This window comes from Vidua macroura, chromosome 25, assembly GCF_024509145.1.
Source record: "Vidua macroura isolate BioBank_ID:100142 chromosome 25, ASM2450914v1, whole genome shotgun sequence".
Taxonomy (NCBI): Eukaryota; Metazoa; Chordata; class Aves; order Passeriformes; family Viduidae; genus Vidua; species Vidua macroura.
This window is the reverse complement of record NC_071595.1, coordinates 3598920-3619097: the sequence shown is the minus strand read 5'-3', so window position 1 is coordinate 3619097 and position 20178 is coordinate 3598920. Positions and strand designations below refer to the sequence as shown.

General features: G+C 62.0%; 1 protein-coding gene across 1 annotated transcript in view; it reads left to right on the top strand.

Moving 5' to 3' along the window:
• Positions 1-374: 374 nt before the first annotated feature.
• The window catches only part of AHDC1 (AT-hook DNA binding motif containing 1), a 50478-nt gene continuing 30674 nt past the window's right edge, over positions 375-20178 (top strand). The window contains exon 1 of the mRNA XM_053998862.1: positions 375-545. Coding sequence (XP_053854837.1) covers positions 410-545 — 136 coding nt within the window. The 5' untranslated portion in view covers positions 375-409. The remainder of the gene's footprint in view (positions 546-20178) is intronic.

Here is a 20178-nt window from a genome sequence, read left to right as displayed (position 1 = left end):
GGAGGAGGAAGGGGGGAGGCAGCGGCAAGCCAGGGCTCTGCTGCGCTGTGTCTTTCTTTGCTTTCCGCAGGCGGCGAGCGGCGGAGGCGCAGAGGGGAGGTCGGTTCCCCTCCGCCTCCCGCTCCGCTGCCTTTTGTGTGTGTGTGAGAGGCGAAGGGGGGGGGGGAGAAAAAAGAGGAGGAAAAAAAGGGGGAAAAAAAGGTGAAAAAAAAAGGGGAGAAAAAAAAAAGGAAAAAAAGGGGAAAAAAATAAGCTAAGCGGTAGAGGGGAGAGAAAATCCCGGAAAAAATAAAATAGAGGGGTGGAGGGGGGGAGAGGGAAGGAGGAAAGAGCAGGCAGGGGACGGAGGAGGGGGCGGGCTGGCAGGAGCGGAGTTGCCTGGGGAGAATGTGAGCAGGAGGCGCTGGAAATGCTCTCGTTGAAGGTGGCGAGCGGTGCCGAGGGCTCCGGGACCCCCGCGGCCGGTCAGGACGCAGCCCCGGCGGGCGGCAGGAGCCTCCCCAAGCGGGAGGGCTCCGAGGGGCGCGGAGCGCAGGAGCCGGCGGGTGAGTACCGGGGACCCCCGCCTTTGTGTGGGGCTGGGATGGGGGGAGGACACACGGGACACCCCCTTTGGGCAGAGCGGGGGGGGGAGGAGGCGGCGTGTCGCGTGCATGTTTCCCCCCCCGCGCCGTCCCCTCCGCTGAAGTTGCGCGGCGAGTTGGTGCCAAATTGCCGGAGTTTAATGGCACTTGTGGTGGGGAGGGGCGTGCGGGCGCGGGGGGCCCGGGGCGAGCCCCCCATTGCGCGGGGGCTGCCATCGCCGCCAGTTCGGCCGCCTCCCCCTGGACACCCCCCCAGCTCTGCCCCCCCCGGGTGCGAGCGGTGAGTGACAGCTGTCAGACCCGACTCCGGCCACTAGAAGGCAGAGCCTGTCAACAGCGCGGGGGGCTAGGGGGGCTCCCCGGAGAGCATGGGGACCCCCCGGAGCACAGCATCCCACCCCCTTCCCCTGGCAGGCTGGCTCGGGGGAGCGGCGGGCTGCCCTGCGGGGGGCACTCCCGGGAGGCTGCGGGGTGAGGGGCGTGCGGGAGGCTCCCCCCAGCCCCGTCGGTGAAGTTGCGTGGTCCGTGGCGCGGGGCTCGGCGAGCGGTTGTTACTCCCGTACCTGTCATCCCCCCTCTGATTTGTTTTTATCGATCAGCTGATTTATCCCCCCCCCCCCCCCCCCCCGCCCCGCATGGCCCCTCGGTGCTTGTGACAGGGACCACGGGGGACCGCGATGGCTTTGGCGGGGGCTGGAGTCACCCCACAGGGTCACGCTGACGCCAGACCCTCAATGTTTGATGTCCCCAAGGCCGACGCAGGTGGAGACACCTGAGTCCCCGCTTGTTTATGTGCTGGGGGGACGACGTGGCTGTGCCCACGACCAGGTGGCCTCGTGCATCCAGCCCGTCTGCCCGTGGCTGCCAGGAGAGCTCCCCAAAAGCAGCGGAGTGAGCTCATTGTGTGCCACAGCGTGCGGTGGAGTCACTCCAGATTTATCCTGGCGTGACAGAGAGCAGAAGCGAACCCCCGGGGTGACGGGCACAGACCCTGCCCCACTCTCTTTCCCACCCTGGTGCCGGCATGGTCTGAGTAGGGGCGCGTGGTCCAAATTGGGGCCCCGTGGTCTGAATCGAGGCTCCCCTCCCAAGCCTCTCCCCCTTTCCTCGCCCCCCCAGGTGTCCCCTTACACTGGCTTCTCCTGCTGGGCTGTGGAATTTGCAAGGGAGGGTGGTGGTGGTGGTGGGGAGCGGGGGGTGGAAGAGGAGGGCGGAGGGGGGGGCTGGAGAAGGGATGGCGCGGCGCCAAATTCCGCTCTGCCATGTCTCTGTAACCTGAATAGGCCAACTCCATCCCCGGTGCGAGTCCCCCGGGGCTCTGCCGCGCTCCGATGCAGTCAGGCGGGAGGTGGCTTTCGCTCGGCTGTTGGCGTGTCCCCCCTGTAGCCCGCCAGCCCCAGTCCCGTTCCCTCCCGGACACCGGCCGGAGCTACCGCGCGCCCGCCGGGAGGCGGCCGGGCAGGAGGTGGAGATGGTTTGGGGAGAGGGGTTGGCACCGTGGCGGCGACAGGGTAGCCAAGGACATCCCCGGCGCGGGGCGGCCGGCAGGGGAGAAGCCATGGAAGCCCGTGGAAGGTTACGGGAAGCCTGGGGGGGCTGACACTGCCCTGGCCTCCTTAGAGGAGGCAGCAGAGACCCGGGGCAGGCTATTTCTGCTGAGATCCCGAGGAAAGCTCTGGGAGAATTGTGGGCTTCTATAAATAGTGTGTGTCAGCCGAGTGGAAACAGGGCCTTGAAATGCTCCTGCTATTCTCCCGAGTGCTTGGAACCAGCTCTTGGTAAACAGGGCAGCGGTGGGGAGGGCTGTTTCCTTCTTCCGGGCTCGGTAACAGGAGCGGGAGGGATGTGGGGGGGATTTTTGCCTGGTGATATGGCAGCGTTCCCCCCCTGGGGCCGGCCGGCTGGATGCTGGGCTGTGGCCGGACTGCCCGGATGCGGGATGGCCCCTGAATGCGCCGCAGATGTGTGTCCTCCCCCACTGCCGTCCCCTCCCCGCCCCACTGCCTGCCAAACTTCGGCGCTGGGATGCGCCGTGTGCTCTGGTCACGGTCCTTGGGGAGCCGGTGATGCTGGGAGAGGTTTTTGGGATGTGTGGGCTCAGCTGGCCAGGAGATGCTCAGCACACCTCCCCCTCTGGCCGGCACAGGGGTGCATGGGGTCACAGCCTGGTTCCCTCTCTCCCCACCGTGTGTCCATCCATCCGTCCATGCCGGCTGGAGTTGTTCCCGCTCTGCCTCAGGGCACATGCTGAGCGATGCCTTGGCCCCATGCTCCTGCTGGAGGGCAAGGATTTGATCCCGCGGGACCTTCCCAGGCATGTCTGGACACCCAGGGTGCTGGGAACCTTATTCCTCAGGGGGTTCTGTATGCAGTGGGAACATGGTGACATGTTCCCAGGGTGTTTGCTTGGCTCTGGGGCACATCCTGGCAGCCCCAGTGCTGTGGTGAGCATTCAGCTTCCCACGAGGACCTGGCATCGTGCTCATTTGCCACCACCCCTCGCACCCACACCCCAATATTCACCTTGTGCTGCAGACAGTGGCTTGAAAGCTGACTTGTTATTATTTTCCTTAAAAATAACACAAAAGGGAAATAACTGGGCTGTGCTTAGCTCCCCACTGGGAGTTTTTAGGGTGATGTACAGTGGGCTGTACATCCAGTGGGAGGGATCCAGCGCACTTCTGGTGGGATTTGATGTTGGATTCGGAGTTCACCAGGGTGTCACAGGGCTGGGGGGTCCACCCCATCCCCGTGTGCTGCCTGCCTGGGTGTTCAGTGCCGGCACGGTGGAGTGTGTTCATGGCGTGGGTGGGAAGGGGCGAGCGCCAGTCCAGTGGGGCTTTTTTTCCTTCTCCATCTTTCTTTCTTTTTTTTTTTTTTCTCCTTTTTTCTTTCTTTTTTTTTTTCCCTCCCTCTCTGTGGGTTGAGCGTTGGGGCGACAGACAGGGAAAGTCTGAGCAATGGTCTCCGTGCTGGTGCTGTCTTCAATCACCGCGTCCCAGAATCCCTCGCTCTGGGCCTTCTAGGCACAAGGGCTTACAGCGAAAATCGGCAGCTGCAGCTGCGAGTGAAAGCACAAGAGCCCGGCTGGGTCTTTGGCATCGGCAGGAGAGCAAAAAAAAAGCTGGGGGAGGCGAGGAGGGAAGGGAAAAGGCGGGGGGAAATGTGCCCTGTGGTTTTTTTCCAGGCTTGCCACCGAGGGTTGTGTTTCAGAGCATCGGTTCCCGGGCGCGGGAAGAGGCGGGAGGATGGGGGGTGCAGAGCGATGCCTCCGGGGAGCTCATTAAAATCTGTCGGCTCCCCCCTTTCGCCGGCCGAGAGAGGCTGGATATGGAGGGAAGGAGGGAGGGACGTGCTGGGAAGGAACATGCCAGCAAACCGGCTGCCCGGTGGGGACAGTTGCCGGCCCAGGCAGGAACCCTGCCCCGGGGGCTCACCTGTCGGAGCACGTCGGCCGCAGCGTGCCAGCGGGGCCGTGACAGGGGCCGGCGTGTGCCGGGGACTCCCTCGGCACTGCGAGAAACCCCCTGGCCGCTGAGCCGGGCTCAGAGGGGTGATGAGCTGTCCCGGTGCTGGCATGGCACCAGGTAGGGTGGGTAGGGTATGGGTGTTTGGGGCCATGCCGGGGGTCAGTGGGGTGCAGGCAGGAAAGGGAGTGTGAGTGGGAGGTGTCAGCACGTGCATGGGCAGTGTCGGGAGTGTTGGCTGTGCAGGCAGGGTTTGGTGTGCAGGTAGGGTGTGTGGACAGGGTTTGGTGCAACACTGGCATGCAGGAAGGGTTTGGTGTGCAGGTAGAGCTTGGTGTGCTGGCAGGGTTTGCTGTGCAGGTAATTTGGTGTACAAGATGGGGGTGCAGGCAGGGATTGGTGTGCATGGGCAGAGTTTAGTTAGCAGGCAGGGTTTGGTATAGAGGCAGGAATTGATGTGCGCAGGGAGAGTTTGGTGTGCAGGCAAAGATTGATGTACAGGGATGAGGCTGGCTTGGAGAGCCTGGGTACTAAGATGGGTCTGGGCAGGTGCTGGCAGGGGGCACACCACCCTGGCAAAAATATCTCCTTCCCCTCCCAAGTGAAGGGGACTGACAGTGTTGGGGATCCCCCTTCCCATTCCAAATCCCATGACATGCCAGAGGGAGAGCGTTGTTGCAGCCTGGCCTGGCACAATGTGGGGAGACAGAGGAGAGGCAGAATGTGGTATTGATCCTCTCAGACGGAGAGGGAAGCAGTTCTGGCATCCTCCAGCTCCAATCCTCTGCCCTTCCCACTGCTAAACCAGCTCCAGGCAGAGGGGGCACCATGCCATGCCATGCCATGCCATGCCATGCCATGCCATACCATGCCATGCCATCCCATCCCATCCCATCCCATCCCATCCCATCCCATCCCTCAGCTGCCGCTGCCACCTCCAGGGCCTCAAGCCCCACGCACACTCTCCCTTCTTCTCTCTTCCCTCTTTCCTCTTCCCTCTTCGCCTCCTGCTGACTTCAGCGCATCGGCTTGGGCTCAGCGCCTGAACATTCCTTGCAAAACCTGGGCCTAAAATATCTGGAGGAGGATGGAGCGCCTTGGGCGAGGGAGATGAGCTCCTCAGCTGCAGGAAAGAAGGAGGCTGCTGGGCTGGAGGCAGCAGGGACGCTCTGCTCCCTGCCAGCTGCCAGCCCCACTGGCCCCCCGGGAAAATGCCAGGAATAAATCTTGCCTGGTGAAGTCACAGTTTGGTTTGGTTTGGTTTGGTTTGGTTTGGTTTGGTTTGGTTTGGTTTGGTTTAGTTTGGTTTGGATGTGCCCAGCAGAAGCAGGGGCACGAGCACCCTGTGGAACACCAGATGAGTGGCACAGGGAGCGGGGATGGTGTTGGGAGTGGGGTGACAGAAAGGCGTGGTGGCATGGAGTGTGGTGACAACAAAACAGGGGGACAGGGAGAAGAGGGTCACGGGGGAACAGGCCAGCAGGGTGACAGTGGATCAGGGTGGCAGGGAATGGGATGAAGGGGAGCAGGAGAATAGGGTGCCATGAGAGAGGGGTGGCAGAGAGTAGGGTGGCAGGGAACTAGGATGGTAGTGGAGCAGGGTGACAGAGGAACAGGGTGACAGAGGAACAGGGTGACAGAGGAGCAAGGTGGCAGTGAAACGGGATGGAAGGGTGACAAGAGAGCAGGGTGGCAGGAGAGTGAGCTGAGTTGGGGTGGCTGAGGAGGGACAATAACTGCTGGGAGGGATGTGCTACGCGGGAGCTGTGTGAGAACCAGTTTGCGAGGTCCAGATTGGCAGCAGATCCTGAACCAGGAGGAGCTGAGCATCCATACGGCCCCTGCCGAGATCAGACGCGACGACAGCGACTCGGTTTGGGGGAAGAAATTGGAGGCGGGGGAAGCTTTTTTGCTGAAATGAAATTTGAACCCCAAAGTGGGAGGGAAGTGGAGGTGGGGGGCACGGCTCTCTCCACATGGTTATTACTGCTGTTTTCCACCCAGCTGAAAGGAGAATGTAGCTTAATATGGACCCACGGGGAGGAGAAGCACTCGGGAACAGGGATTTGGCAGGAGGGAGCCGGGAAACAGCGAGAGGAACGTAGAGGTGAGAGTGGCCAGGGCTTTGCCCAGGGAGGAGAGGACGGAGCCGGGCTGGAACAAGGCGCTATTGTTCTTGGCGAGCAGGGGGCCAGCCGCGGCCCCCCCAGACCCACAGAGCTGGCACGGATGTGGGGAAGGTTTTTGGGACCGGTTTTTCCCGGCGGATTGCTGGCTGGGGAGTGAGAAGAGCTCACTGTGCTGGGGTGCACCAAAGGGAGCTCACGAAACACCCAGAGAGGCAAAGGGAGACTCTGGCATTTGATGAAGAGGTGATGGCAGGTGAGAGGACAGGGGTGAGTAGGGGGAATTTCATATCAGTGAGCGGAGTGGGGGTGGTGGGGCAGGGGCTGGGTGACCGGAGGATGATGTGGGAGTGGGGCAAAACCCAGTGTCCCTCATTCTGCCAGCACAGCAGCTCCTCCTTGATGCATGTGTGGGGCGCGGGAGGTCAAAACCGAGAGTCTGGGGACCTTGCTGGCCTGGGGACCTCTGTCACCCCAGGATTCACATCCTGCCTTGATCCCCTCTTGGCTGCTGGCACCTCTGCAGTGGTCCCCATTAGGCCCTGCTATCCCACATGTCCCTTTGGTCCCTTGCCCCAGCACCTGACATCGCCAACCTCGGCGCTTCACCGCTGCTGTAGATGTCACGCGCCACGTTGCCAGAGCCACCGGCTGCTCCCCAGGCCATGACAGTGCTTGGGGACACCCCAGGGTGCCAGTGAGCAGGAATGTGGGGAACCAGTGAGGCTCATGGGGCTGGAGGAAGAGGAGGAGGAGGAGAATGGAGGGATAGGCAGTCCCAAGGGCTCTGGGAGCTGTGGCCAGGGAGGGGGCAACGAGGCAGGAACCAGGCTCAGGGCAAAGCTGAGCTTACCCCAGCCTTTCCTGGGCTCCTGTGCCTTGGCCCTCCCAGCCCAGCTGGAAAAGAAAGACTCCCCCTGCAGCACATCCCTGGCATTTGCTCCCCATCCCCCCAGTTCCCACCTCTCTGATGTTTCCAACGCAGCAATGCCCTAAAGGCAGCAGAAGCACCTTTGCAAGTCCACACTAAATATTTGAACACGCTTGGGTGGCTCTGGCGCCACTGCTGCTCTCACCCTTCCCCATCCTCTTCCCTGGCCTCTCTGGACTCCCCAAATTTAGTGGGTACCCCTCCATTCCTTTAGTGGGTACTCCTCCTTTCCTTCCAGAGAGGGGTGTGATATTTGCTCAGCAGCTCTTGCTCAGAATTATTTGCTCCAGCCTAGCCAGTGCTTGGCATCACCATGTCACCCCGGGTGTGTGTCATCGCATGTCCCCCCCTCCCCAGCCCACCCACTGCCAGCCCCGGCTGCACGTGGTGGTACCACGGCATCTGCACGACACCCGCCTCCCCATCCTTCATCCCTCCTCTTCCTCCCAGCCTCAGCACCCTGCAGCCGGGCTGGGCGCCCAACGGGGCGGGAAGGCAGGGAGCAGTGTTCCCCTCCCCTCCCCAGCATTCCTTGGGAGTGAAACACAAGAGCTGGCAGGGCACTCCTGCTTTCTCTGGCCTCCGCTCCTCCGGTGCCTGAACAAAGCCTTCCTTGCCTCTCCCAGGAACCTGGGGTTTGAAACAGGAGAGATGGCTGGTGCTGCATGGCAATGCCCTCCTCAGGCATAATTTGGGTTCTGTGGTGGGTGGGGTGCAGAGGTGGGCACAGTCCCCACAGGGGGCAGCTCTGGACAGGGTACCCCAGGGTACCCACAAGCACTATGCCAGCCTCAAGAACTGTTGGCATTCTCCCCAACCTGGGTTTTTCGTCCCCACCATCTCACTGCCATCATATTGCCATGGAAACTGAGCCCTGAAGAGTACCAGTTCAATTCCAGTTTGCCCCCAGTTTGATCGTAGTTTGGCCCCAGCTCTCTTCCCAACCTGTGACAACACGGGTTGGTGTATCCTTCATCCCATGATCCAGGTTGATGCATCCCACAGGGAATGTGCGCTCCGTCCCCCTTCCCAATGTCCAACAACCCCTCCTCACCAAACAAAGCCCCCCCACCCTCCCCACCACCCCCGGTGAAACAGGCCCCTGTCGGAGCGCAGTCCCCGACAGCGAAGGTTATTTTAATGGATGCATTACTTTAAACGAACCCTCCGCCATCTGTTCCACCCCCTAATTACGCATGCAAAAAAAAAGCCCATCTCACAGCCAGTGCAGGAGAAAGTAAAGATATAAGTGATTTAAATGCATGTATCCGCAGCTCCGCCAGCAGCTGGGCTGGGCTGCGCTCCTCAGCTGCCTGGTGAGCTGGGCAACTTGGAGGCAAGAAGGCAAAAGGGATGGTTCTCCTGGACCCGGCCACGCCAACACCTCGGGAAAGCAGCCACGGTGCTGGGTGGATGGCGGGTGCAGCAGGCTTTGGAATATGGTGGCCGTATCCATCCATCCCTGCATCCATCCCTGCATCCTGCCATAGCCTTTCCCCATCACCCCCCTGAAGGTTAGCTCTGCCCGCTGGCTGCCAGCCTTGGTGTGGCGGTGGCTGAGCCTTCAAAGCATGGGGACACACCACCGTCCCCAGGCTGCCGTGGTGCATGGCGGGGCCCTGGGGGGGAGTACCCCCATCTCGGCTGGGCTCCTTGTCCTGACACTGCTTGGAGGTGGCCGGACGGGCAGGGCGTCCCCTGGGCATGAGGACGGGTGTGGGCGGCCTCCGGGCAACACTGGGTGCTTGTCCTCTGGAAGAGAGGCTGAGGAGGGGAGGCTTTTCCCCCGTGCTGCTTTTCCCAAGCAGTAGCTCTGTTTCTAATGAACCATCCCAAGATCCAGGTAATCTTGAGTCCTGAATGCTCCCAGAGGATGTTTGACCCTGAGAGTGTGTCCTTTGGGACAGCAGAAGGTGAGAGTGGGATGGGGGGGCTGAATGAGACCCACTTGGAGAGGCAGAGCTCATAGGTGATGAAAAACCCCATTTTTACATCAATCTCCTGCTTTGAGAAGTCCCAGCAGGGACAGGGAGGTGACAACAGTTTAGGGGGCTGTGTCTATCCCCTGTCTAGGGGGAAGCAGGGGAACCCTGCATCCAGGGCTGCCCCACTCTGACTCAGTTTCCCCCATCCCCAGTACAAACCACCCACAGGGATGGGATGGGTGACTGGCATGGCTTTGGGTGACCCCACAGTGACAATGCAGGACCACGACCAGCATAGCAGGGCCACCGCCTGGCGCCGGAGTCGACGGCGGTGCTGGGTGCCCGTTGTCCCCCCCTCTCCCTCCGTCTCCTCTCCGTGCCTGACTGCAGCAGATGCGCCAGCTCTGCAGGAAGAGGGAATTAAGTTGGGCTGGAGGAATTTTAAAGATTGCTGCAGGCCTGAGGGTCTTAGATCCCCCCGCGGAGATGGGCAGTCATGCAGAATTAATCCTATCGGCAGCCTGGCTCAGCTTCAGCCAGTGCAGAGCTCCGGGAGAGCGCGCGGGAGCGCGGGGGGCGATGCTGGGGGCGGCTGAGAGAGCCCTGGTGCCTCTCGGTGTCGATGGGAAATTAATAATGAAAAATTAAAAGCCCCAATTCAGCCTTTCACCCCCCCCCTCCTTCCTTCTCCCCATCAGCCTGGAGGTGGGACTTGTAGGGGGGAGGAGGTGGGTGGATTCTGCAAAGCTTAAGGAAAACCTGTTTGCCGTAGCCAACAGAGCCCATGGTGGGGGAAAATGCTGGGGCCACATCCTGCTCCCAGTGCACGGAGCAGCCGGGGCTCGCCCATGTGCCGCAGGGGGCTGGCACGGGGACACCCCTTTGCTGCCATCACCCAGCTCATCCACAGTGAGGTCACGCAGAGGCAGGAGCAGGCTGGGGTGACAGCGGGCAGGTTGGGGTGACAAGAAGGAGGTTGAGGTGGCAAGAGGGAGGTCGTGACAGGAGCAGGTTGGAGTGGCAGGAGGAAGGCTGAAGTGGCAGGAGGCAGGTTGGGGTGCTGTGCCAGCGCAGGGGACACAGGAACACGCCAGACATCCCCACGTGCTGCCCCAGCCACCTGCAACATGCAAGGGGACACCAGGATGACATCTGAGTGCCCTGTGGTTCTGCCAGCCCCACAGGCAGCCTTGTCCCTATCGTCCCTCGTGGCTGCCGGGGCTGCGGTGCCACCGTGCCAGTGGGCTCAGTGGCTGCATGACGCCAGGCAGGGTGGCCCGCGAGGGCTCTGCAGCTGTTGCCGAACCCTCTGCTCCTCCAGTTTATAAATAATGCAGCACCGAGGCATGTTGGCAGTGCCCGCACACACCTGCAGCCCTGGCGTGGCGGCGGCGCTTTGGGGGTGAGCAACGGGTGCTGTCACCCCGGCAGGGTGACACCGAGCCATGTCATCCCGGCAGGGAGATGGCGAACCCTGGTGTGTCCCCCCTCCCCTTGCTCTCCACCCTGTCCCCCAGCTCCACTTCCCGGGGGGTGGGGGGTGGCGGTGGTGGATGCCCGCGGTGACCCCACGCGTGGGGACGTCCCCAAGCCTCACGACAGTGGCGCGGATGGCGACGCGCAGCTTGCAGCGTTGCCATGGCGATATGCTGGCGCTAACGAACCCGAGTAAACATTAACGAGGGAGAGCCCCACGCGGGTGGGTGCGAGCGTGGGGACCCAGGCGTCCTGCGGGGCTGGCGCTGCGGTGGGCACACATCGTCCCCGTGTGGGGCGCCCCCGGGAGATCCCCCCCGGGTGGTCCCCTCTGAGTGCTGTGTGAGGCTGTGGTTTAATGGTTAGACTGGGAGCTCTGGGTGCTGGGTGAGGTCATTGGGGGCAGGATGTCAGTCCCCTTCTCAGTTCAGGGGCACCCAGAGTGGGAAGGTCCCCACCTTGAGGTTCCAGAGGTACTGTCGTGCCCCGGCACTGCCATCCCGCTCTGGCCACGGTCACCCTCTCTGTGCAGCGCCCGTGGGTGCTGGCTTGGAGGGGGGTTGAGTCCCCAGGGTGCCCCTCGGCGCTGGTGGGGACCTCGGGGTGTTCCCGGCAGCAGCTGCCACTGCCGTCGCAGTCGTCACCATGACTCAACTCCCCGCGTTCCTCCTTTCCCACGGCCACGCCGGCACAGGGACCCACACCCTGCTTTGGGTGGGGGTCGGGATGGGGGCAGCCCCCGCACCAGCACCCCCACCGTGCCCGAGGTCCCCTCCAACATTTAATGGTGCTGCAGCTCATTAAACGGAGGTGCAGGTGCCCCCGGTACCTTCATCCTCCCGGAGGGCTCTTAATGAGCGGCTGCTAACGAGCGCCCGCGCTCCCCTTGCAGCTCCGGGAGGAGGCTGATTGGCGAGAGGCACCCGGGAGCGACGTGCGGGCTCCTTTCAGGGGCTTCGAGGGCTCCAGCGACCCCTTTGCCATGCTGTAGACGTGGCCTTTGCACCGTGCACGAGGGTCCCACGTCACCAAAACTGCACTGGTGTCACATCAGTCACCAGTGTCACTGAAGCTGTCTCCACCTGTGTGTGCATCGTGGGCACCTGGTGCCCTGTGCCTCAGTTTCCCCCCTTCACCCCCGCTCGGGGACACAAGGCCTTGGGGATGGGCACCAGTGTTCGCAGACATGCAGAAGTGCAGGTTGAGGCTCCTGTTGGTCTTCCCAGCCCCATTGTTGTTCCCGGAGTCACACTCTACAAAGCCACCCAACCCCTGGAAGGGTGACCTGCTTGGGTCTGTCTGCACGGGGGACTCCAGGGGGTTTGGCAGAGGGGCTGTGTGGGCCCCGTGCACCCCAAAAACAACCCAGTGGCACTGATGCCGTGCAGGGAAGTGGGTGCCCAGAGGAGGTCAGCTGGGGGATGCCTGGCTCAGAGGGGCTCTTAAGCTTGTGCCCCTCTTTTGGAGGCTGTAGTGGGGAGACCCCATCCTGCAAAGAGCCATCGACCCACACCAGGGCTCGGTCCCCCAGCTCCCCACCAAAGGGAGCCCTAATCCTCGGTGACACGGTGCCCAGCTCCGTGGTGGCTAATTGCAGTGTCCCCAGCTGAGGATTACAGTTTAAAGCAGGAAAGGAGCAGCAGGAGCAGATGAGCTCCTGAGCAACAAAGCTCCTTTTCCCCTGCAAAACGACTTTTATTAGGGGTATAATTAAAAGCTGACAGGAGGCGAAAATCATGGGGATGGTCAGGGTGAGGGTTGAAGCCACCTGAAGGTCCCTGTGTCCCCCCAGGTGTCCCACCCGCCAGCTTTCCACTCTGACCACAGTGTTGCTGGCAGGGCAGGAGGGAGCGAGGTGCTGGGCTGGCAGAGGAAATCCAAACTCAGCCCCTATGAAAGGGGCTTTGTGTGCCCAAGAAGGAGCAGCCCTCCGCCTTCTCCTCCTCCTCCTCCTCCTCCTCCTCCTCCTCCTCCTCCTCCTCCTCCTCCTCCTCCTTCTCCTCTCCTCCTCTTCCTTCTCCTCCTTCTCCTTCTCCTTCTCTCCTTCTCCTTCTCCTTCTCCTTCTCCTTCTCCTTCTCCTTCTCCTTCTCCTTCTCCTTCTCCTCCTTCTCTTCCTTCTCCTCCTCCTCTTCTACTGGCCACGGGGCCACTTTCCTGCCTGGGGGTGGCCTCAACGTGGGTGCCAGAGGGAAAATGAGGCACAGAGCAGCATGTCAACCCTGTGGCCTCCTACCCTGCTCAGACTCCTGAGATTTTCCCCATTACTTGTACCCATGGCTGTGGACGAGGCAGTCCCTGGGGATGTGCTGGGATCCCCCATGGCTGCCCCAACTGCTGCCATCCCTGAAGAGTCCCTGGGATGGGTCCTCTGTTCCAGGCCTGGCCAAGGCATTTGCAGTGGAGAAGGAGCTGCAGGGACAGAAAGACACAAGGACAGAGGGACATCTTCCCCTGTCCCCTTCATGCCACCTGGATTGCCCTTTTCCAAAACCACCGCCTGCCTCAGTTTCTCTTTCCCCCCTCATGAGTGCTATGCCTGCCCTCCAGCACAACAGGACCCCAGATTACCCTGGGGGAGTTCAACCTTCCTTGGTGACCCCAGCTGCCCCCACAGACATGGCTGACGTCCCCTGGGAAGAGAACACTTTGTGGCACCCAGTGTTTGGCACCTTTCTGGGTTTGCTCTCACAGGAACATCGCTCCAGTGCCAGTCTGGTCCCATGGCAGGGAGGAGGGTGGGTGCAGGCAGGAACCCCCAGCTGGGAGCTGGGCACTGGCCACCTTGGCCTGGCCCAGCCCCAGCCCCAGCGGGCAGTGGAGGGCTTGTTCTTTGCCTGGACAGGAAGACGAATGAATTCCATTATGGGATCGCAGTTTTATTCCACGTGTCAGGGAGCCTGAGATTAACTTGCTCACCGGGCTGTGACAAACCCAGACACCCGCGTGCACGTGCTCGAGTGCAGGGGGCTTCACGCACTTGCCAGGCATGGAGCTGCTGAGACCCTGCCATGCCCACTCGGGGCAAGCAGAGCTGTGCTCATCCACACTGATTCCAGCAGGGAGCCCTCCAGCACCTGGGGAGGTGGCAAAGACCAAGGCCAGGGGGCTGGCACTGCCACTGTATTGTCCCGTGTCCTAAAGGTCCTTCAGCCACCCAAGGACTCCTGTCTTGCAGACAGGTGAGGGGCGAAGCATGATCCCAGCACAGCTCTGGGAGGCCATGTGCTGCCAAATAACAGGCTGGGAGGAAGGAAGAAGTGGGACATGGGGGCTTGGGGACCTTGACGATAGCTGATGACACTGGGGACTTGACAAGACCAATGGGCTGCTCTTATCTCACCTCAGCCAGGTGGTTGCCTACTTTGGGAGGACATCAGGGCCCTGCAGTTGTGTCGGGGCTGTGCTGTGCCGTGCTGGGGCTGGCTGCTCTCCCCTCATCACCCCCCCCTGCGCGGGCGCAGGCAGCTGGCTCTGTTTGCTGGAGGCTTTGCGCATTCCAGTTCGTGGGTCACTCGCCTTTGAAACCTCTCCGGGGACAGAGGCAGTTGGGAGCCGTAACAAACAACCCAAGGGCTCCAGTGACGCCCGCGCTCAGCGCTGCCTGCCAGCTCTGGGGTGGGGGGGCTTGGGAGAGGGCCCCCTGCTCCCCTGGGGTGTTGGAAGGGAGCTCTGGGGTGGTGCTGGGAGGTCCCAGTGAAAGTAACCAAGGAGGAGGGACATGCCGAGCAGGTTTCCATGCAGGAGGTGGGAGTGATCGCTTTTTGGGGAGCAGTGAAGAGTGCAGGAGGAATGCTGTGATCACGTGCATTGGGGACTGGGCACAGAGTGGGGCACTGGCAGGGGGGCGTCATCCATGATGCATATGGGGAGGAGTGGTGGAGTTGGCCGGGCACAGTACGGACAAGAGGACAACATGGGCAGCAAGTATGAGGTGGCTCAGGGCTGGTTATGGTGTCCTGCAATGTGGATCGGAGCCATCCCGAGGAGTTCCTGGGTCTGGTGGGGTGGTCTGAGAGTGGTGGAAGTGCAGTGTGGCTTGGGGAGGCTGGGCGGTGCAGAGAAGGTCAGCCTTGGCCAGATGCAGCCACTCCACCCTCCTCCAGTGCTTTGCACATTAATGCAAATGCACTGGCCTGAGTGGTTCATTAGCAGCATGTGGAATGGAATAATGCATCCGCATCCCATTAGCCTAATGAAAAAAAGGGAGCCGGCACCTGGAACAAAGCTGCCGACTCTTGGCTAGTGCTCTGGCTCGGCCATGCTGGGCCGTGGGGGCCCCCCCTCCTTTCCCCTCCCTTCCCCTCCCTTCCCTCCCTTCCCTCTGCTGCCCAGCCCTCTGAGCATCCCTGTGCCCAGCGCTGCGGAAGGGGACCCCATCCCCAGGGTGTCACCACAGATCCCATTCCCAGGATGTCACCACGGCAGGGTGCAGCCCCAGGAGGACTTCAGGGTGGTCCCAGCATCACCCCTCAGCAGCCCAGCGTGGGAGAGGGATCCAAGCCAGTAGTGCCACAGAGGCATTGGCTGGGTGTTGAGATGTCTCCATGTCCCTGGGGCTGTTGAGATGTCTCCATGTCCCTGGGGCTGGGAGTGCAGAGCCTTGGAGGATTCGGGGGCACCCCAGGGTGGGTAGAGCCGGTCACAGCATCATCCTTCTGCATCCGCGAGTGGGAGGGGGTCCAAGCTGGGAGTGCCGCAGTGGCGCTGGCCGGGTGTCGAGATGTCCCCATGTCCCTGGGGCCGGGAGCGCGGAGCCTGAAGGATTAGAGGAAACATTGCCAAACAAACCAGGCTGTGCCGGAACCAATTAGCCTCCAGCAGGCAGAGTTTCAGATGCTGTTATTTCTGCCTCTTCTCTTTTCTCTCCCTCCTTCTGTCTCCCCCTTTCCCCCTCCCCGGCCCTCCCCAGCCCCTCCTGCCCGCCCCCAGCATCCCTGCTCTCGCCATTCCTCTCCGTGTCGGAGCTTGTTTTGGGCACTGGCTCTGGAGTGAGTCATGCCGCGCGTAGGGGATTTTAAAAGCTTTCTGCTGTCGCTGGGAAGCCGGTTTGGGCTGCTCCGACACTGGGGGTGGAGCGCCATGCCTCGCAGACAACCCTCGTCTGGGGAACCCAAAAAAATCCCCCACCCCGATGCCCCGAACCCCTGGGATCCCAGAGGCCCCCCTTTGCAGGGTCGGCTCCGTCACCCCAGCCAGCGGTTGAGTCACAGGCGAAACTTTCGAGCCGTTGGAGCTTCCTCCGCCGGGCCCCTCTCCGAGGAAGTGGTCTGCCGGGGCGTCGAGCCCGGCGGGGCGGTTGCCCCGTCCCGGTGGGTGCAGCACGCAGGCGCGGGTGGCCAGCGCTGGAGCTCGGAGCGTGGGAGACTTTTTTTTTTTCCACCCCCCCTTTCCCTCCCTCCTTCCCTCCACTGCCGCCTCCGCCGGCCCTGCTGCCAAACCCGGGGTGGGGGCCCTCCGGCACGACCCTCCCGCCAGTCCGCAGCTGGCCGCGGTCCCCCCCTTCATCCTCCTCCTCCTCCTTGCCTTGAGCTGTGCTGCTGAGGGACTGCAGCTCTCGTGGATCAGGAGGAGATTTAGGTCAAGCGCTCGACTGAGTCGAAACAGCCATCTGTGTGCGGAGGAAACCGGCCACCCAGAGCCTCCGGCGCGGCTGGCCCGGCATCGCCACAGGGTCCCGGCACCGCCGACACTCCCCGGACCCTGAGCCTGGGCACACAGCCTGCCTTTGTCTCCAGCAAGGGAAAAAACCCACCCAACGAATAAACAAACGGGGGAAAAAATCCCCCTTCCTGCCGATCCGTCACCCCCGGCTGTGCCGTGGGCATCGCCGCGAAGTTTGGCACGGAGCGGCCGCGGCAGCGCTCCAAGGTCACCCTGACACGCGGTGGGAAGGTGTGTGCCGGCGTGAACCGGGCATGGATGCGGGAGCGAGGGCCGGAGCCGGCCACGGGCGCCGGAGCAGGCAGGGCGGGAGGTGCAGGCAGGAGGGAGGCCCTGGCTGCCTGCCCGGAGCCCGGACTCCCGGGTTCCTGCAGGAACAGGGTGGAGCGGGAGGAGGATGGGGAGCTGGTGTCATCCCGGCCGCGGCGGGGGGGAGCGGTTCCCTCCCCGGGAGAGCGAGGGGCTCCGCATGAAGCCGCGGCCGCCGTGCCTCAGTTTCCCCGGATGATGAAGTAGAGCAGCCCAGCGATGGCAGCGCAGCCGGGCACCCCAGCGAGGTGGGGACCCCCAGATGCCCCTTGGCACCCCGCACCGGGGCGGAGGTGACCGCGGCCCCTCCTGCTCTCCACCTGCCAGCCTAGTCTTGCTTTCTCCATTTCCTTCCGGAGCCTTTTCTCGCCCGCCGGTGCCTGTGCCGCTGCGCCTGTGCGCACGCTGGGCGCAGGGAGAGGAAACGCCGCCTTGGCCGTGGGAGGGCTGGCGCCGGATGGGCTTCCCAGCCCTGGGCGGTTTGGCACACCCCAAGCGTGTGACGAGTTGTGCCTGGTGTCAGGCCGGTGTCAGGCCGGAGCCCGGCCGGGCGCGAGGATGCTCCCCGGCACCTGGCCCCGTTCGCTGCCCGCCCGGAGCCGGGCCCACGCCCCGCCGGGCCCCTCGGGACTCCATCGACCTGCCCGCCGTGCCTGGTAAGGAGCTTTGTCCGGCTGCGCAGCCAGTTTGCACAGTAATCCCGCCTTGGCCAGGGGATTATGCGTGGGAAGAGCTGTGGGGGGCCCGGAGTACCCAGGCAGATGGGGTTTGGAGGTCAAGGTTTCCCTCAGTGCAGCGGGTTCTGGCCAGGAGGGTGACGGGGACATCCTTGTGCCTGAGTGGGTTTTGCCCCCAGCCACCGGGCAAAACCGGCAGGAGCTCAGTGCCCCTGCAGAGCCCTATGTCAAGCCAAGCCAGAGCTGGGGCTGGTGCTTCCCACTGGGATGATGTGGAGCATCCCTGCATCCTTCTCCAGCGTCCTTCTGTCCCAGTGTGGCAGCAGCAGGCATGTGCAGGCAGCTGCGAGGCAAGAGCTGCCAGGAGGTGCGGGTCCCATCCTGGGTCCCTTCCCAAGGTCCCATCCCAGCTTCCCCGCAGCACTGCATCCCCAGGCGGGCTCGGAGGGGGCTGGTGGATGCTGGGAGCTCAGCGGTTCTTTATGGTCTCAGAGGGCTCCATTAATTCTTTAAATATCCAGCCTTTCCAGGTGGGTTTTGTTGAAAATTAATTTCCGGAGCTATTTTAATTTTGCTGTATTTAATTTGCTGTTTATTTTAATTAATTAACGTCGGGAAAATCTCTTCTCCCCAGCATCCTGCAGCCGTCTGGGGTGGCTGCACCCGGGAGGTGAGAGCAAGGGGGTGTCATGGGTGTGAGGTGCACTGACAGGGAGGGTGCCCAGCCCCCACGGTGCCCACCTGACTCCATCCCACCTGCCCCAGGTGACAGGGTTGGCATGGGCGAGCAGCGAGCTGGGTCTCTTCCCACCATCCCTACTCCAGGGCTCATCACAGGGTTTGCTGCTGGCTCTGTGGGACGTTTGTCACATCTCCTGGTGGGAGATGGCTCAGGTAGTGCTTGCAACCACCTTTCTCCTCCTCCTCCCACCTATGGCTGGGGACCTGGGGGTGTGCATCCATGAGGATACCGTGCCATGCCGTGCCATGCCATGTGCCAAGCAGGAGAGTCCTGGTTTAACAGCCCAGCATGGAGCTCTTTGGAACCACACCCACACAGAGGGATGCTCAGGCTAGCCTCCCACTCCCATCCCCGCATCCCTCCTGGTGTTCCGTCCTCGATGCTGGCCAGACCCCAGCGAGGGGGTCCCTGTGGGGCGGCGGGCAAGGAGTGGGGGAAGGGATGGAGCCGCCTTCCTCCAGATCAAGGCCTCTGGTCTCTCACATGTCTAGACGCTGCCACACACACCTAATGTGGTTCTTGGCAGGAGCCGCGGCTGCTCTCTTGAGGTTAATTGCTGCTCACAGAGCTCTGCAGACAGATAACCCGGCTCCACGCTGCCCCCGACCCCCACCACACCCAGCCCTGCCTTGGCCGCAGTCCCCGAGGGATGCTCCCAGCCCCAGGGAGGAGCAGACTGGGGGTGCAGGACAGTGATACTGTGATGCTGTGCCCAGTGCATGGTTTGGGGTGCAGCTCTGACCAATGAGGGGGTCTCCCAGTTTTGGGGACAGGCAGGGATGGAGGAGAGGTACTGGCAGTACTTAGCAGGGGGTGACAGTGGGCGCAGGGGCTTTGGGGCAGGAGGAGGAAGAGAGAAGGGCCCCACCAGCCCGGGGCTGCTGCCATCCTCTGCTGGCTCTTGGCAAGGCAGCTGGACCAGATAAGGGAAGCACGGCGGGGGGAGCCGGACAAAGGTTCAGCCTTATTCAGCCTGCGTGGCTGGATCCAGGCTCTGGAACGGGAGCTGGAGAGAGATGCAGTGGGGACTGGGGTGGGAAGAGCTGCTTCATCCTCCAGCCCCAACATCTGGTGGAAAGAGGGGATGGGAGGAGAGAATGCTGGGCAGGCTGCAGGGGTGAGCCCCAGGGCTTGGCCACATCCAGACTCCCTGGGATGGGCTGGATGAGGCCATTCCCAGCAACTGCTCTTGCAAACCACCTTCCTGGGAGCAAACACTGCTCTAATGATACCCTTGGAGCCATTGGCACCCCAGTCCTGGTCTCTGCTTGGCCCCATCCATAGGGACCAGTTTCCCTTTGGACAAATCTCTGTTTTGTCAGGCCTGGTGCCGGCTGCCAGGTGCCATCACCAAGGCAGGGTGGTATAGACCAGGGCTGGGAAGTGGTACATTCCAAGGCTGGAATTACATTGGGTCCCTGGAGGGATCCCCAAAGCACAACATCCCCTCATCTCCCACAGGGCTGGGGCTGGCAGTAGAATCTGGGCTCGGTCCCGTGTCCCAGGGCTGTGTGGGGGTGTTCCCAGCCCTGGGACCAGCCCCACATGGGATCCACAGGGAATCGGGTGAAGGTTTCAGTCCAAGCTGTGTTTTGGTTTAGGGTTTCGTCATGATTTCATGGCAGGGAATTTCCGTTCGTAACCAAAGACAAGAACAAAAAAAAAGGAAAAAGCCGAAACCAAAGAAAAAAAAAAACCCAACCCTGCCTTGAATTTTTGCCAACAAAATGGGATGTTTCCATTCTTGTTTTGGCTTTTGGCAGCCCCAAACTGCAGCCAGTGGAAGAAAATATCCATGTGGAAACGCTGCCGGCCTCCTCCAGCAGTGCAACGGCCGGGCTGGAGCTCCTGCCCCACAGCCATGCTGTTCTGGGGGGAGAAGGAGCCCCTCCAGAGCATGTCACCGTGCTCCCTTCCCTGTGCTCTTTGGAGATGACATTGCCATGAGAACAGGCTTGTTTTGTGGGGAGCATCAAGACAGAGCAGGCAAGCATTTGCAAGGACACCAGTGGCACGCCGAGCTCACGCTTCCCACTTGTCCTTGCAGCGGGTCGCTCTCTCCTCCCCAGCTGGCAGCCGAGCCATGTTCAGCTCCAGCATGTGCTGAGCCATGCCATCCTCCCTCTGGGCATTGCCTTCTCCCCTGGCATCACCCAGCCTCTCCCCGCTTCACATCTCAGATTTTGGGGGACCCTCTGTGGGGCTACAATGCTGTGGATGCTGGGGAAAGGAGGAGCAGCCACTGCAATGCTTAAATGAGGTTGGGTTTTTTTCCACAC